The sequence below is a fragment of the Hemitrygon akajei genome, chromosome 24 (assembly GCF_048418815.1).
Source record: "Hemitrygon akajei chromosome 24, sHemAka1.3, whole genome shotgun sequence".
NCBI lineage: Eukaryota > Metazoa > Chordata > Chondrichthyes > Myliobatiformes > Dasyatidae > Hemitrygon > Hemitrygon akajei.
This window is the reverse complement of record NC_133147.1, coordinates 22956847-22975790: the sequence shown is the minus strand read 5'-3', so window position 1 is coordinate 22975790 and position 18944 is coordinate 22956847. Positions and strand designations below refer to the sequence as shown.

Below are 18944 nucleotides of genomic sequence, written 5' to 3'. Positions count from 1 at the left end.
TGGTTGTATCGTCAGCAAATTTATGGATTGTATTTGAGCTATGCCGAGCCACACAGCCATGTGTATATAGAGAGTAGAGCAGTGGCTAAGCACACACTCCTGAGGTGCACCAGTGTTGATCGTCAGCGAGGAGGAAATGCTATCACAAATCCGCACAGATTGTGGTCTTCGAGAATCCAATTGTAAAGGGGGGTGCACAGGCCCAGGTTCTGCAACTTTTCAATCAGGATTGTGGGAATGTTGTGGAACATGCTATAAGATTTCACTGATAATGTAGTAGTTTCTCTGTAGCAGCAGTGTTTTTGGTTATGAATAGAGAGACTGTAAGAGAGATTTGTTGAGTTTGGAAGAGAGATTTTCGCGGTCTTTTGCTGGGAAGCGATGAAGAGAGAAGACGCAAATGGAGGAGGTTTGCAGACCGCTGGACGGAGTGGACTTCGAGCCAGTGTCCGAAGGGCAGCAACGAACGGAGGAGGTCGATGGTATACGAATGGCTTATCAGTGAGCTCCAACATTGAGCAATAGACTGTTTCATAAGAATGGGCCCTTTTTTCTTTCTTTTCGTTTACTTTACTAACCATATAGTCAAAGTAAAAAATTATAAAGCTTAATCGTTTAATTGCATATTGTGTACTGTTTGCTATTTCGGGGTACTGATTTGTAACAGGCGATACAACGTGCTTCATCTGCCCAAAGGAGATTATTTTAGTTTGGCCGGGTCAGGGGTGATCACCCGCTATATTAAGCCGCTAGCCGAAGCGAGAGATACAATAATTTTTAAATGCTGAGCTGTAGTCGATGAACAGCATCCTGACATACTGTAGGTGTTTGTGTTGTCCAGGTGGTCTAAAGCCGTGTGGAGATCCATTGAGATTCCGTCTGCCGTTGACCTGTTGTGTCGATAGGCAAAATACAACGGGTTCGAGTCCTTGCTGAGGCAGGAGTTCAGGCTAGTCAAGACCAGCCTCTCAAACCACTTAATACAACCATCCACCACCTGCGCTCATGGCTTCACGTGACCTTAATCGGGGTTTGGGGGGGGGGGGGTGGCTAAACAGGTGCAAGATCTTGTCCAATGGTCGCCTACAGTATAGCGTAGGAATGAAGCGCTTTAGATCTCCTTCGGTAGATCCCGACACGCATTGCTACATGATACACAAGAGGGTTAAGTACTATATTGAAACTGCACTAATGACAAAAAAATATGCATGTTGATGAATTGGGTTATGATACTGCGGGTTTCATATTAGTAATAACTCCTACATTTCGAGGTGCCTGGAGCTGCAGTTGTCCAACTTCTCCCTTCAGCTAGTGTCATAATGAACTGCACGACAATACACAATCAATATGATTAGTAGTTTGGCAAGATGCGAAAGGATCATAAGCAAGAGGTGCACACAATTCCAAAACCTATCCCCAGTACAATAAGGTTAACTTGTAAGTTGAGTCGGTGGTGAGGAGGGCAAGTGAGATTACTCAGGGCAACTCGAGAGGACTGAAATTACAAAAGTGAGGATGTAAAGTTCGGGTTTTATAAAGAGCTGGTAAGGTCCTACTTGGAGTACTGTGGGCAGTATAGGGCTCCTGACCTTAGAAAGGATGCGCTGACGTTGAAGTGGATTGAAAATCTCGTAGTAAGGGAAGAGTTTGATTACTCTAGGCCTCTGCTCACTGGAATTTAGAAGAAAGAAGGGGTGAGCTCATTGAAACCCGTCGAAAATTGAAAGGTCTCGATAGAGTACCATAGAAACATTGAACCACAGAACATTACAGCACAGAAACCGGCCCATCGGCCTTTCTTAGCTGTGCCGAACCATTTTTCTGCCTAGTCCCACTGACTTGCACCAGCCCATATCCCTCCATACCCCTCTCATCCATGTACCTGCCCAATTTCTCCTTAAATGTTAAAACTGAGCCCGCATTTACCACTTCATCTGGCAGCTCATTCCACACTCGCATCACCGTCTATGAAGAAGACCCCACCCATGTTCCCTTTAAACTTTTCCCCCTTCACCCTTAACCTACGTCCTCTGGGTTTTTTTTCTCCCGTACCCTCAGTGGATAGAGCCTGCTTGCGTTCACTCCGTCTACGCCCATCATAATTTTATATAACTCTATCAAATCTCCCCTCATTCATCTACGCTCCAGGGAATAAAGTACCAACCTATTCAACCTTTCCCTGTAACTCAGTTTCTCAAGTCCCGGCATCATCCTTTAAAAAACCTTCTCTGCAATCTTTCAACCTTATTAATATCTTTCCTGTAATTAGGTGACAAAAACTGCTCACAGCATTCCCAATTCGGCCTCACCAATATCTTTTAGAACTTCACTATAACATTCCAACTCTTAGACTCAATACCTTGATTTATAAAGGCCAATGTACCCAAAGCTATCTTTACGACCCTATCTACCTGTGACGCCGCTTTTAGGGAATTATGTATCTGTACTCCCAGATCACTCTGTTCTACTGTACTCCGCACTGTCCTACCATTTACTTTCTATGTTCTACCTTGGTTTATCATTCCAAAGTCCAATACCTCACTGTTACGGATTCAGCAACAATAAATATATGAGTGAGGCAGGGTTTTTGTTTATAACAAATAAAACATTTATTAAACTCTGAAAAACAAGCCCCAAAAGTAAACAAACGACTAACGCAACCGGAAATCAGCTGCTGTGCTCCATTGAAGGAGAGACTTTTTACAGACGATTTAAATTCCCTTTCACGTCGTGTTGTTGCGGTTCCCAGTCGAACTATACTTTTCCCGGAGAATGTACGAAGATGAAAATGAAACGGCTTAAAGGTACTGACCTTTCCTTGACGAAACTGTGCACCAAACCTATTCTGCTCTTATCGCAGTGGCTAACACGGGCGCGGCCAACGAATTCCTTCTGAACGAGGATCAAACAAGGTCGAACCTGTTTCACCATCGAAATCGACTTTCCTCGATCTTTTAGCTTCCGAACTCCGATCTTCACTCTCCACTGATTTTTAACTGGCAGTGTTATAAAGAAACTGCCGGCAATGAACTTTTAAACTTTAGGCAGAAAATAAAACTCCACCTTTCAACGAATCTGCGTCATAATATTGGACCACGCAGTAGCATGGAGTCAAAATGGCAAATCCAGCCACGAACTGCCCCTCTTCACAAGGAGGGGGTCCTCTGTTTATACCCTGTTGAAAAACAGTCACATGACCTCTACTGGCGGGGAAATGACGTCACTCCACCATCACAAGACCATTACCTTAGGTCCAGTATAGCTTCAACACCACTGTCACGTGACAAGTACAAGATACCCACGGGTACGTAACACTATCACATGTCTGCATTAAACTCCATCCGTCATTTTTCAGCCCATTTTTCTAGCTGGCCCAAATCCCTCTGCAAGCTTTGAAAACCTTCCTCACTGTCCACTACACCTCCAACCTTTGTATCATCAGCAAATTTCGACGGAGCTTTCATTGTGTGCTGCGTCTGCGAGGCTGAGTCGGGCGGCGCCGTGGAAGTCCATAGCGGGGGTATTCCCTTCTGCCGCCGGCGTGGGATGGCGAGTCTGTCGGGACCCTGGGGACTTGTGGAAACTGTGTGGTGCTTTCTTCTGAACTTACAGTCCTTTAACATCTTTGGACTATTTTTACTGTGCCCATGGTCTGTTTTTTTTTTTATCAATTATGCTATTGTTTGCACTGTTGTAACTATGTGGTTTTGTGCAGGTCTTGAGCTTTAGTTTTTGGTCTTGTTTATCTGGTGGATTTGGAGCTCCATTCCGGGGAACGCGCTAAGATGGTAGCGCGATGTTAATACGCAGCAGCCTCTCCGGACTCTGGATTGGGGATTGCCAAACGTTATGTGGCTTTTCTGGTGTAGTCTGTTTTGTCATATGCTTTTGTGATATCATTCTGGAGGAATATTTTTAACGGCATTGCATTTGTGGTTTCTAAATGACAATAAACTGAATCTGAATCTGAATCTGAAATTTGCTGATCCAATTTACCACATCATCATCCATATCATTGATATAGATGACAAATAACAATGGTCCCAGCACTTATGCCTGCGGCACACCTCTAGTCACAGGCCTCCACTCAGGGAAACAATCCTCCACTACCACTCTCTGGCTTCTCCCATTGAGCCAATGCCTAATCCAATTTACTACGTCACCATGTAAACCTAGCGACTGAACGTTCCTAACTGATCTCCCATGCGGGAACTTTTCAAAGGCCTTACTGAAGTCCGTATAGATAACATTCACTGCCTTCCCTTCATCCACTTTCCTGGTAACCTCCTCGAAGAACTCCAATAGATTGGTTAAAAACGACCTATCACGCACAAAACTACGTTGACTCTCCCTAATAGGTCCCTGTCTATCCGAATACTTGTCGATCCTATCACTTAGTACTCCTTATAATAATTTACCTAATACTGACGTCAAACCTACCGGCCTGTAATTTCCCGGATTACTTTTAGAACCTTTTTTTAAACAAGGGAAAAACATGAGCTATCCTCCAATCCTCCGGCACCTCACCCGTAGATACAGATATTTTAAATATATCTGCCAGGGCCCCTCCAATTTGAATACTAGTCTCCTTCAAGTTCCGAGGGAATACTCTGTCAGGTCCTGGGGATTTATCTACTCTGATTTGCCTCAAGACAGCAAGCACCTCCTCCTCTTCAATCTGTATAGGTTCCATGACCTCACTCCCTGTTTGTCTTAATTCCATTAATTCCATACCAGTTTCCTTAGAAAAAACAGATGCAAAAAAAACCATTTAAGATCTCCCCCATTTCTTTTGGATCCATGCACAGCCGACCACTCTGATCTTCAAGAGGACCAATTTTATCCCTAACTATCCTTTTGCTCTTAATATACCTGTAGAAGCTCTTAGGATTATCCTTCACCTTGACTGCCAAAGCAACCTCATGTCTTCTTTTAGCCCTCCTGATTTCTTTCTTAAGTATTTTTTGTACTTTTTATACTCCTCAAGCATCTTGTTTTCTCCCTGTTGCCTATACATGTTATACATCTCTCTCTTCTTCTTTAGCAGAGTTCCAATATCCCTCGAGAACCAAGGTTCCTTATTCCTATTCAATTTGTCTTTAATGCTGACAGCAACATACAAACTCTGTACTCTCAAAATTTCTCCTTTGAAGGCCTCCCACTTACCAATAACATCCTTGCCAGAGAACAACTGGTCCCAATACAAGATTTTTCTTCAAATTTGGTCTTTTCCCAGTTTAGAAACGCAACCCGAGCATCTCGGACTAATAGCTACCATGGTGCCCGACATTGCTGCCCCGAGAGCACTCTCAGCCATTGACAGTGAAGTAGCGGAGATACGAGTACGTTTAACCTTGGTGGGCGTTCAAATACACTTGGTAGTCGTTATTGTACGGAAAGCATCACTTGAGTCGAGTATGATGCAGCCCTGTGACACCCAGCTCCGTAGTGTAGTGGCTAGCAGAATGCCTTACAGAACCAGCGCCCCAGGGCTAATTCCTGCCACTGCCTGTAAGAAGTATGTACTTTCACCACGTCACCGCTTAACTTTCCTCCAGGTGCTCCGGTTTCCTCCCACAATAGATAGGTGGATAATTAGGTAGCTATGTGAATAGATAGAAAATAATGAATAATAAATAAATAAACAGACAAGTAAATAAATAGTTAAATATATCAATCAATTAATCAATCAATTGTCTATTTTTGTTACACAAGTGGCTATAGAAGCCGTTCTGAGAACCACATAACCGGGATATTCGGGTGGATTGTCTGAATAGAGAACGCATTTACGTGACTCTGCTTAACATGGGGAGGCTGATGAACGGGCACCCACCCTGTCCTTGTCCGATCGCGGTCAGGACCCAGTGCATTGAAAGGAAACACGACGGGGACCATGCCGGCCGAAGGGAACTCTTTACTTCAGCGTTCCTCCACCTTCACTGCCGTTGCGACATCATCTTCAGCAGGCTCCGGCCTTGAGGTTTTTGTTGGATCAGACTTTGTCTGGAACCACGTGTGACCCTGCCGGGAGCTAATCACCAGATGGGTAATATCCTCACGGCATTGATCTCGGAACCTCAAGAACTGACACGCCTCTCCACCACGGCAACGTGACACAGCTATTAGATCTGTGGCAGTCTATAAACGGGTCACCTGGAAGTCGTTAAGGTTAGTATGTCACGTGATGAAAGAGACGTAATGTCCTGACAGAAGTTCATCGGGAAAGGAATAGCGAAATTTCTCCAAAGGTAATGAAGACTGATGTATGATAACGCACGCGCGCGCGCACGCACGCACGCACGCACACACACACACACACACACACACACACACACACACACACACACACACACACACACACACACACACACACACACACACACACCTGTTCCACTGAGGTAGGGTTGGACTACAACTAGAGGTCATGGGTTTAGGGTGAAAGGTGAGAATTTTAAGGGGGTCCTGAGGGGCAACGACATCATTCAGAGGGTGGTCGGAGTGCGGAACAATCTACCAGAGCACCTGTTGCATGCGAGCTCGATTTCAACGTTGAAGAGAAGGTTGGATAGGTACATGGATGGTAGGGCTACGGAGGGCTGTGGTCCCGGTGCCGATCGATGGGAGTAGGTAGTTTAAATGGCTCGGCACGGGGTAGATAAATCGAAGGGCCTGTTTCTCTGCTGGGCTTACCTTTGACTCTGTGGCGCCCTCCAACTAAAGAGAAAAGATTAAACCCTCTGGTTTAATTTAGATGCTGACCTCTCACCCAAACATTGATCGCACAAGGCCAGCCTTAGTTTAACTATCCATTACTCTCACTGTAAATTGTATATTGTCCTGTGATGAGGCTGGTGTGAAATGGGCGGGTTGCTGGGCCCGCGGATCATTCGTCGGAAAGACCTGTTCCACGCTATATCTCTAAATATATCGCAAAGAAAGAAACAATGAGAACCCGCAGAAGAACAGGGACTGGCGAATGACCAATGTGCAAAAGACAACAGATTGTGCAAATTACAACAACAGGAGAACAAAATAATAACAAATAAATAACAAATATTGAAACATGACCTTATAATTTTATTTATTTATTGAGATATACAGCGTGAAGCATGCCCTTCCGGTCCTTTGAGAGACGCCGCCCAGCAATTCCCTCACTTTCACCCTAGCCTCTTCACGGGACAATTCACAATGACTAATTAATCTACCGATCATCTCCACTCCCCAGCCCTCTAGCCTTCCTGTAAACCCCAGCTAGTTTCTTTCTGGTGAAACAGTCTCCCTGTATTCAACACGGAAGATTCCAGTAACTGTATGAAGGTACTGACGCAGTGAAGGATCGGTAAATGGACTAAAGTGAAATACCACCCGTTTTGACTATTGTCTCGCGTGGTATAACGATACTAATAAATGCCCTACCCTCCAAGAAGGCAGTTTCTTCATTTTAACTATGGAACTAACTACTTTTCATAGTTTTATAACGGTCCTTGCTAATTCTTTGCCGTCTTTTAAATAATAAGCTGCGTTTAGTTCAAGCAGCTGGAGCCTTGTCACAGAAATGCCATATGCACCTTTTTCTTATGTAGAGATTAATAAATTACATCAAAATATATTTTATAATATTCCTTGAGGATAGATGCTTATTGCACACAGAGACACCATGCATAAAAATAGATGACAGTATGTTTGTTCAGTGGACTGTTACTGATGTCAGTAAGATGGTGGTCGCACTAATTGCCTCGGTGGAATTCCTATTTCTATAAGTACTCAGCAGTCCGATCTGCTGCGTGAAGTAAACAGGGGTAGCTGAAACTTTCTGAGCAACGGCTGCATGCTTCACATCGACAATGGGATATCCAGCAATTTACTACACGGCTAGAGTTTTCTATCCTGTGCTGGTAGTGGTTGGTGTCTCGGGTAAGAAAGTGGAGCCGAGCGGTATTTCTCCCGTTCTATCTTCCTGCTGCACCGCGTGCAGTATTGAAGTTCCACCGTGATACACAACATAGATGATTCGTCACGCGATTAGTATTTCTGTTTCACAACCTCTCGGGTTCAAAGCATTAGCAACTTTTCTCGATTTGTTCACCTATTTGATGTACAGTGCTTTTTTTCCGAATCAAGTGTATCCATTAGGTTCGCGTGCATGTCGTCATTGTTGCCAGTAATTAAGCGACAACGACTTTCCGTATCTTGTCAGCAAATGGCCTGAGCACCGTCTCTTCTGAGGAGCTCAATATGTTACATTAAAATTATTTTATACTGTTTATTGAGGAGTGCGATTTATTGCAGAGTAATCCGAAGCTGTTGGTACGTAATGTCCGTTGGCTGCATCAATGCTTTTCTTTTAGAAGAGACATTCGTGTGTGTGTGTGTGTGTGTGTGTGTGTGTGTGTGTGTGTGTGTGTGTGTGTGTGTGTGTGTGTGTGTGTGTGTGTGTGTGTGTGTGTGTGTGTGTGCGCGCGCGCGCGTATTGTTGCTCTATTACATCCAATAACATAGTTTTATTTTTTAACTTCAGACAGATTTGAACATTGAAAAGCTTTTACCTACTTGTCTTCTAATTTACGTTATTTTACAGATGCAATGGACCAAGTGTTGCTTGGAACCTTTGATTATGGCCGATATTTACAAACAATCTTTCACAGGTTCTCTCACAATTAGACATACCTCTTCATAATTAGACAGACTTGTTCCGGTGGGGACTTCCAATGTTAGGATGGACTGCTTTATGAGGCCGCAACAGAGACAAACTGGCAAGTCCTTGGTAATGTTATTAGCGGGATTCCAAGAGGGGGTCTTCTCGGGAGACTACAGGGTATGTTTACTGAACAGCATCATCATTACGTGCCGTGTCGCTGGGTGGCGTTTGGGAGATGAAGTACGTGTCTACAAAAGGGGATGTGAGGCGCTCCTTCCCTCCGCTAGCCTGCAGATCACCCTTGGGCAACGTGTAGCATCTGCGTAGCTCTCTCCCCACCTCGATCAGGGTGACGGCACGGAAGCAGGTGGTGAATGGTGGTATGAGCGGCTGGTGTATATCACAAATCCTGGTTATGCGACCACTGACACCAGATTGTCAACCTCCGAGGAATATTGATAATGGATGGGTCACGTGTCTATTACAGACATTTCCCAGAAGAAATCAATGACAAACCACTCCTATAGGAACGGTTGACAAGAACCATGGAGGCCATGATCGCTCATGTTTACATGGCACAAAAACAAAAAGTTATTTGTAAAAATGAATCACTTTAGGCATGATTACAGCTAACATTTTTTACGTTCTTTCCTTGCAGTTAACTTAATGGCGATTGTGATCCTCTCCCGCGGGAAATGTGGTCTCTCCAAGTGCATCACCCGTTACCTGGTGGGGATGGCAGGGGCAGACCTAACGGTGGTGATCATTGCAGCCGGAGTGGAGCAGATAAATAACATCTACGTTTACTCCACAACGCTGCTCATTACCCCGATTTGCTCCGTGGCACTTGTCCTGAGGGTCGCCACCATGGACTGTTCCGTCTGGCTCACGGTGGCTTTCACTTTTGACCGCTGTATCGCAATTTGTTGTCAGAAATTGCAGAAAATGTACTGCAGCGAAAGGACGGCGACGGTGATCATCGTTGTGGTCAGCACAGTGAGCTGTGCGAGGTGTGTCCCGTTTTACTTCGCGATAGAGCCTTATGTCATAATCAACCATGTGCCGTGGCGTTGCATCCTTAAACAGGAATACTCCACAGGGACCTTCTGGAAATCGTACGAGCTTCTCGACAGTATCATAACACCGCTGTTACCAATTGGTTTAATTCTTCTGTTCAACGGCTTGACAGTCCGACACATCATAGCAGCAAACCGGGTTCGCCAAGGTCTCCGCAGCAGCAACGAGAAGCAGAAGGACCCAGAGGGGGAGAACCGGAGAAAGTCAATGATATTATTGTTCGCTCTATCAGCAAACTTTATTTTATTATGGATGCCTTATGTAATCTCTTCAATGAACTGGCAAACGCAGAATTATTTTTACACGGACCGATCTGTGAGTAACCCGGTGTATATTTGGCAACAATTCGGGTTCATGTTCCAGTTTATCAGTACCTGCACCAACACGTGCATCTATACTCTGTCACAAAGGAAATTCCGGGATGAGGTGAAAAATGGATTGAAATATCTCTTTACATTGAACGGAAAATTGTTCAAATAAAGACGATTCTCACTATAATTTAGTGCAGTGTGCAAATAAGTGTTTATGCACCTTCGTAGTTTCTGAAATGTACCTGAAATACATGTGGTCTGTTGTTGAACTATCCGTAGCCTACAAACCCCACCGAAAGCTGAGTTTGTCCAAACACGTGGAACTGCGCCGACCGATTAGACCCAGCGGCCATTTTATTAGCTACGCCCCCTGTACGTAATGAAGTGGCCACTGGGTGTCTGTTCGTGGTCTTCCGCTGCTCTAGCCCATCCACTTGAACGTGTTATGCGTTTGGAGAACCTCTTCCGCACGCCTTGTTTTAAAGCGTAGTTATTTGTTTTACTGTCGACTTCCTATCAGCCTGAACCAATCTGGCCATGGTCCTCTGATCCGACTCATTAATGAGGCGTTTTCACCCGTAGAACTGCCGCTCACTGGATGCATTTTGTTTTTAGAATCATAGAACAGTACAGCACTGAAACAGGCCTTTCCTGCACCTAGACTATCTCCCTCTATATACCTCTCATCCATGGACGTGTCCGTTTTTCTTAAATGTTAAAAGTGAGCCTGCATTTTCGCTCAATTCTCTGTAAACTCCACAGAATGTTGTGCGTGAGTAAGCTGAGGACAGGGATTCAGATTTCTGGATCATTGGGTCATTTTTTAGGGCAAGTGAGACGTGTAGAAAAAGGACGGGTTACACTTAAATCACAGGGGGACCAATATCCTGGCGAGGAGGTTTGCTGAGGTTATTGGGGTGAGCTTAAATTAAGATTGCTGGGGGTTGGGAACTGGACTGAAGAGACGGAGGAAGAGGCGATTGCCTCTCAAATGGAGAAATATTGGCGACTGTGTGGAAGGGGGCATAGGCAGGTGATAGAGAACGGACGCACTCAGACCGATGATTTGATATATATCAGTTTTAATGCAAGGAGTATTATGAACAAACCGGAAATCTTAAAGCATGGATCAATACTTAGAGCTATGATGTTGTGGACATTATAGAGACTAGGATGGCTCAGGGGCGGGAATGGTTACTTCGAGTGCCAGGCTTTTGTTGCTTCAGAAAGGACAGGAAGGGAGGCAAACGAGGAGAGGGAAAGGCGCTGTTGAGCAGAGATAGTGCAATGGCTACAGATAAGGAGGAGATAAGGAGATACAGATAAGGAGGAGTGATTGTCTCCGAAGTCTTTGTGGTTGGAGGTGAAGAACAGAAAGGGGTCAATACTACTGGGTGTTTTTATAGACCTCCCAATAACAACAGGGACATCGAGGAGCAGATAGGGAGACAGATTCTGGAAAGGAGTGATAATAACATGGTTGTCGTGGTGGGAGATTTCATTTTCCTAAATACTGATTGGTATCTCCATACAGCAAGAGGTTTAGATGCGGTGGAGTTTGTTAGGTGCGTTCAGGAAGGTTTCTTCACGCAACATGTAGATAAGCCTACAAGATAACAGGCTGTACCTGATCTAGTACTGGGAAATGAACCTGATCAGGTGTCCGATCTCTCAGTGTGAGAGCGTTTTGGAGATAGTGATCAGAATTCTATCTTCATTTACATATTATTGGAGAGGAACAGGAACAGACTAGTTGGGAAAGCGTTTAATTAGAGTAAGTGGAAATATGAGGCTGTCAAGCAGGAACTCGGAAGCACACATTAGAACTAGATGTTTTCAGAGGAATGTACGGAAGAAATGTGGCAAATATTCAGGGGATATTTGCGAGGAGTTCTGCATAGGTACGTTCGAATGAGACAGGAGAAGGATGGTAGAGTACAGGAACCGTGGTGTACAAAGGCTGTTGTAAATCTCGTCAAGAAGAAAAGAAAAGTTTTCGAAATGTTCAAAAAAACTAGGTAAGGACAGAGATCTGGAAGATCATAAAGCTAGCAGGATGGAGCTTAGGAATGAAAGTAGGAGAGCCAGAATGCGCCATGAGAAGGCCTTGGCGGACAGAATTAAGGAAAACCCTAAGGCATTCTATCAAGTATGTGAAGAGCAACAGGATAAGATGTGAGATAATAGGACTAATCATGTGTGACAGTGGAAACGTGTGTATGGAACAGGGGGAGCTAGCAGAGGAACTTAATGAGTACTTTGTCTCAGCATTCACTAGCAGAAGTGGTTTGTCATTGTCTTTCTAGGCAGTGTCTTTACAGAAAGGATGATCCCTACCGTTATAATTACTCTTCAGTGGTTGTCTATCTGGCGCCAGTGGTCATATAATCAGGTCTTCAGAGGTATCAGAATCATAATCATTAACGTAGCGACAGCGTAAATGTCGGCCTAGATCAGAGGCGACGCAATCAGCAATCGCCTCTAATCTGTGCCGACATTTACGTGCCGGGCGGCACCTAATTAATTAGCTTGTTTATTTCGGATTTTTTCTTACAGATGTGCTAGGTGCGCGCCAGTTACCACCGCACCCCTGCATGCTTCGCGGATCTGTATCGGTCCGTGGCCCGGAGGTTAAGGACCACTGATATAGAAGAAAAAAAATAATAACAAGAAGAATAAATTACAGTAAATGTATATTGAATAGATTGAAAACCCTACAAAACAACAGAAATACTGTATATTAAAAGAGTGTGGGTGTGTGAAGGGCTCCATGTCCATTTAGAAATCTGATGGCAGAGGGGAAGAAGCTGTTCCTGAAACACTGGGTGCGTGCCTTCAGGCTTTGTATCTCCTACTTGGTAACAGTGAGGAAAGGGCATGCCCTGGGTGCTGGAGGTCCTTAATAATGGAAGCTGCCTTTCTGAGACGCCGCTCCCTGAAGATGCCATGGACACTTTGTAGGCTAGTATCCAAGATGGAGCTGACTAGATTTTCAAACCTCTGCAGCTTCTTTCGGTCCTGTGCAGAGGCCTTCCCCACCCTACCCACCATACCAGACAGTGATGCAGCCTGTCGGAATGCTCTCACAGTACATCTATAGAAGTTTTTGAGAGTATTTGTTGACATGTCAAAACTCTCTTCAAGCTCCTAATGAAGTATAGCCGCTGTCTCGCCTACTTTATAAGTACATCGATATGTTGGAACCAAATTAGATCCTCAGAGATCTTGACAACCAGGAACTTGAAGCTGCTCACTCTCTCCACTTCTGATATCTATTGGTGTGTGTTCCTTCGCCTTATCCTTCCTGGAGTCCAAAATCAGCTCTTTCGTCTTACCAACGTTGAGTGCCAGGTTATTGCTACGGCATCACTCCACTAGTTGGCATATCTCACTCCTGCATTCCCTCTAGTCGCCACCTGAGATTCTACCAGCAATGGGTGCATTGTCCGCAAATTTGGGGATGGTATGTCAGCTATGCCTCGTCACACAGTTATCTGTGTATAGAGAGTGGAGCAATGGGCTAAGCACACACCCCTGAGGTGCGCCAGTGTTAATCGTCAGCGAGGAGGATATGTTATCACTAATTGGCACAGATTGTGGTCTTCGAGAATCCAGCTGTAAAGGGGGCTACAGAGGCCCAGGTTCTCCAACTTTTCAATCAGGATTATCGGAATGATTGTATGAAATACTGATGAACAACATCCTGACCTAGGTGTTTGTGTTGTCCAGGAGGTATAAAGCCGTGTAAAGAGCCATTGAGTTTGCATATGCCGTTGACTTATTGTGGCAATAGGGAAAATGCAATGGGTCCAGATCCTTGCTGAGGCAGGAGTTCAGTCTAGTCATGACCAGCCTCTCAAAGCACTTAATCACTGTAGGCACTCCTGTGCTTCCCTTGGCCATACAATCTTGGTCCTCACTACTGGTGCTGCAGATTTCAGCGGGGAGTAGAAGTACAACCAGGTGATCAGGCTTCCCAAAGTGAGGGAGTGGAATAGCACGGTAGGCATTCTTGATGGTGTTGTTGCAGTGGTTCAGTGTGTCGTTTCCTCAAGTATTGCAACTGATTTGATGGTAATTGCTTCGTGATTGTTTCAGACCAGCATGTTTAAAACCTCCGAAAACGATAGGCGTTAGGGTACTTTCGTGCGTGTTGATCACTTAAAGCGGGATTAATATTGGCCTAATGTGGAATGTAAACTGCTACCAAAATAATCTCGGAAATCTCCCGCGGAAGGTTAAAAGGACGGTACTTAACTGCTGGATATTCCAGGTTTGGTGAGCAGAATTGGGACAACACTGATATATTTGTGCACCAAGAAGAGTTGATCATGAGGCATACTCCTCCACCGCTGCTCTTGAAAGATTCTATACATCTATCCTGACGGTCTAAAGTAAACCTGTCGATCGCAGTTGCTGCATCCGGTACGGAAGGGGTTAACCAGGATTCCGTGAAACAAAGGACATATGCAGTCCTAATGTCCCTCTGATTCGGCACCCTACCTCTGATATCATCGATTTTATTCGACAGAAAGCTACCCCTTTTCCTTAAACGCGCTTGTAACCCACTTTACACGCACGCTTCCTCCGTGATATACTACGTGGTCCCTTCCGACCACAAACGGTGTTGTTTCTGTCGGTTTTAAGCAGCGATAGTTCGTTTAAATGCATTAAGACATCTTTATCGACTGTACTGACCATGGAAGCAGTTGTGCTTTTTAGCTGTAACAGGCAGAAACGGGAATATTTAATCGCATCCATTGAGAGTACTGCTGCTACTCGAGCCGCGCCTAGACGCCGGATCTTCTGATGTGCACCGGCTCCTCATACGACCATCCACCACCTGCTCCTGTGGCTTCATCTGAACCAGATCCGGGTGTAGGAGGCTGCGCAGGTGCTACAACTTGCCCAAGGGTGACCTGTAGGCTAGCACAGGGAAGGAACGTCTTACACCTCCTTCATTTGAGACGTATCTCCACCCCTCCACCCACTGGTACATTATACGAAAGAAGCGTAAATAATGCATTAAAACTGCCTTATATAGAAATATAATATGCAGGTTGAAGAACAGGGTTGTAATATTGCGAGTTCCATGTTGACAAAAGATCATGCGAGAGAAGGGATCTGGATCTGCTATCGTCTAGCATCTCCCTTAAAGTAGTGAGCTAAAATGAACTGCAGGCCAATCACAGCCAATATTATTAGTATTGTGGCAAGATCCTAAAGGATCAGAATAGTTTGGAAAAACATGGTCCTGGTTGGTTCTCCAAAACAGGTGTATCTAAAACTAGGGATTCAGATTTAGTATGATGGCAACTGCAATGGGGTGTTGCTGAGACGATACCTGGGGTGTTCGACACACTTTAGGACCCTTGTCTAAACAAAGAGGGAAAAAAACGTGAATCGGGGTTGCTCTGAAGAAAACAACTGAGTTCTCTGCTGAGATGAAAACTGCGGCCACTCACAAGCGCCTAAATAATTTAAAGCTGTGTTAAGAGAACTTAGGAGTGATCTCACTTAAATATTCAAGACTAACTTGAAGATGTGGACTTTCCGGAACTTTAACTAGTGTCGGAGTCTTCAAAGTACGGGAGCCTTCGGTTCCACACTTCCAGGTTCATAAAAGTTATTACCCTACAGTGATCAGACTCATGAACCAGTGTCGATAATCTCTCCCATTTCAACACTGAACTGATTTCATAACCTATGGACTCGCAAGGACTCTACAAATCATGTTCTCAGTTTGCTTCTATGTGTGTTTATTTACTCATTTGTCTATTTATTTATCTGTCTAGCAATCGGTCTATTTGTTTACTCATATATTTTTAAAAATTTGCTTGTCTGTCTATCTATCAGTATATAGAACATAGAATAGTTCAGCACATTACAGGCCCTTCGGCCCACAATGTGGTGCCGACCCTCAAACCCTGCCTCACATATAATCCCCCACCTTAAATTCCCCCATATTCCTGTCTAGTAGTCTCTTAAACTTCACTAGTGTGAATGCCTCCACCATTAACTCAGGCAGTGCATTCCACGCACCAACCACTCTCTGAGTGAAAAACCTTCCTCTAATATCCCCCTTGAACTTCCCTCCTCTTACCTTAAAGCCATGTCCTCTTGTACTGAGCAGTGGTGCCCTGGAGATTAGACGCTGGCTGTCCACTCTGTCTATTCCTCTTAATATCTTGTACACCTCTATCATGTCTCCTCTCATCCTCCTTCTCTCCAGAGAGTAAAGCCTTAGCTCCCTTAATCTCTGATCATAATCCATACTCTCAAAACCAGGCAGCATCCTGGTAAATCTCCTCGGTACCTTTTCCAATGCTTCCACATCCTTCCTATAGTGAGGCAACCAGAACTGTACACAGTACTCCAAGTGTGGCCTAACCAGAGTTTTATAGAGCTGCATCATTACATCGCATCTCTTAAACTCTATCCCTCGACTTGTGAAAGCTAACACCCCATAAGCTTTCTTAACTACCCTATCTACCTGTGAGGCAACTTTCAGGAATCTGTGGACATGTACCTCCAAATCCCTCTGCTCCTCCACACTACCAAATATCCTGCCATTTACTTTGTACTCTGCCTTGAAGTTTGTCCTTCCAAAGTGTAACACCTCGCACTTCTCCGGGTTGAACTCCATCTGGCACTTCTCAGCCCACTTCTGCATCCTATTAATGTCTCTCTGCAATCTTCGACAATCCTCTACATTATCTACAACACCACCAAGCTTTGTGTCGTCTGCAAACTTCATTATTATTTATAACATTTTTCTTTTAACATTTTTCTCCACTTTATTCTTTTTTTTTTCACAGCACAAGCTGGTAAAACCTGAGCAACGGGCATAGCCAAGCATGCTCATTTCTCAATTGCTACGAACTTTTGGACTATTCTAATGGTGTTTAGTATCGTGACGTTCTGAAGATTTACACAGATATTGTTGTGTAATCCTGACGGTTTAATGCTATTATGCAGTGCCTTTGGGGTGATAACGGTTGTAGACCTGATTATCGAGACAATGTACACTTTGTTCATGTTCCAAAGTGTTTCAATTACTTCTTTCTAGTATAGTTCAGGTATTTTTCACTTATTAAGTTCTGTACGTTACGTCTGTTTGGAACGGCTATATCTATTAAACAAATTGTTCTTCATTGTTTATACTATGTTGTTATGTTCGGACGGTTATTAGGGATTCTCCAATCTGTAATAGCTGGTTGGTGACAACATAATTCGTGGTATTCTGACTCTGAAGCTGGATCAGGTTTATATTTATAATAAGGTGTGGCTTCATTTATGAATTTGTATTTCATAGCAAGATTTTGATTGATGATATTTGCCACTTTATTGAGCCTGTGTAAGTAATCAGATTGTGTTAAACTGATACAGGATCCTGTAATGTGTTAGATTGTTACTGTCTTTTCCCGGCATTTTCTGCATTTATTATCTGAGTTTGTTTATCCTTTGTCATGTATTTTTGATATTTTTGTGCTAACCACCTGCTCCTGTATTGCCACTAGGAACGTTGCTGTTTCTGGCAAACGGTTTCCAATTCAGAGCCAGGCATTAGACGCTCATTTGTCGAGATCTACTCTGCTCAGATCGTGGGGATATCAGTTGTCATTTCAGTTCTTATTTTTCGTTGTAATTTTCCCAGATCAGTTTCAGACGAAGATATGATGCTAAAAGAATACATTAGAATACAAGAATGGGTATCGAAAAAATGTTAACTGCCTTTGTTATATTTTTACTGTTGAGCTCTGTTTGCAAGATTTTCTTAAGCTTTGAAGTAAATTCTGTCACACGTCGTTTTTTTCCTTTATCGCTCTATGACCTGTTCTCTATCCTTGTTATCTCAGATACTTATATGTTTCACATTCATCCATCGATTGTATTGGATCCTACGGCTCTGTTGTGTATTCTATTATCTCTGTTGCTCTTTTCTTCATGTTTAATGTTCTGCATTGATCCATTATTCTGCATTTGGCATGACTATTAATATAATCTTGTATTTGCAGAGTTTATCTTATTTTCTTTCTTTTCCAATCTTTTTATTAAATTTCAAATTAATAAACATAACATATTGATAATATAACATAGAGACCGGGACTACATTAATAACATGTAAAACGCATATTTCAAGTAACAAATGGGGTTTGCCCTCCCAATCTCTTAGTAATTAACCATGAAAAAAGAGATTTATGAAAAAATCCCTCTTGGTGGGGGGAGCATTTTGGTGAGACCACAACTCCCTTAGCTTCAGCATAGCGTTGGAAAGGGATAAAATCAGACAAAATGGTAAAGTGCTAAACTGGGGAAGGGGTAACTTCGAAGGGATGAGGCAGGAACTAGCGAGAGTAAATTGGAAACAGATGTACAAAGGGGAAAGCACAGAAGTAATGTGGGAGAGGGTTAGGGACCACTTGAGCTGGGTTCAGGATAGGTGTGTCCCACTGAGGCAAGGAAAAAAATGGTATGAAAAGGGAGCCGTGGCTGACGAAACATGTAAGGCAACTCATCAAGAGGAAAAAGGAAACATATGTTAGATATAAGAAACAGGAAGTAGGAGGGGCTGATGAGAAGTGTAGGTTAGCCAGGAAGGAGCTAAAGAAAGGACTTAGGAGAGCTCGAAGGTGGCATGAGAAGGCCTTGGCATGTAGGATTAAGGAGAACCCCAAGGCGTTGTATGCGTATGTGAAGAATAGGAGGATGACGAGAACGAAGGTGGAACCGCTAAAGAATAAAGAGGGCAACATATGCCAGGAGGCGGAGGAGGTTGGGGAGGTCCCAAATGAATACTTTGCTTCAGTATTCACAAGTGAAAAAGATCTTGATCAGGGTGAGGTCGAAGTAGAGCTGGCCTGTGTGCTGTACAATGTGGCGATTAAGGAAGAAGAAGAGCTGGATCTTCATAAAAA

The 18944-nt window shown here is 43.9% G+C and overlaps 1 protein-coding gene across 1 annotated transcript; it reads left to right on the top strand.

Annotated features, from left to right (window-relative positions):
- The first annotated feature begins 400 nt into the window (after positions 1-400).
- On the top strand, positions 401-10195 carry LOC140715639 (probable G-protein coupled receptor 139). The gene is made up of 2 exons (XM_073028003.1): positions 401-482; positions 9297-10195. Exons 1-2 carry the CDS (start codon positions 401-403, stop codon positions 10193-10195), a joined length of 981 nt encoding a protein of 326 aa, XP_072884104.1.
- Positions 10196-18944: the final 8749 nt, after the last annotated feature.

Excerpts from the sequence above, each read along its gene's own strand:
- LOC140715639 (XM_073028003.1), top strand. The coding sequence starts at position 401 with ATGGAGGAGGTTTGCAGACCGCTGGACGGAGTGGACTTCGAGCCAGTG. Across the intron at positions 483-9,296 it reads ACGAACGGAGGAGGTCGATG|TTAACTTAATGGCGATTGTG; the intron begins GTATACGAATGG and ends CTTTCCTTGCAG.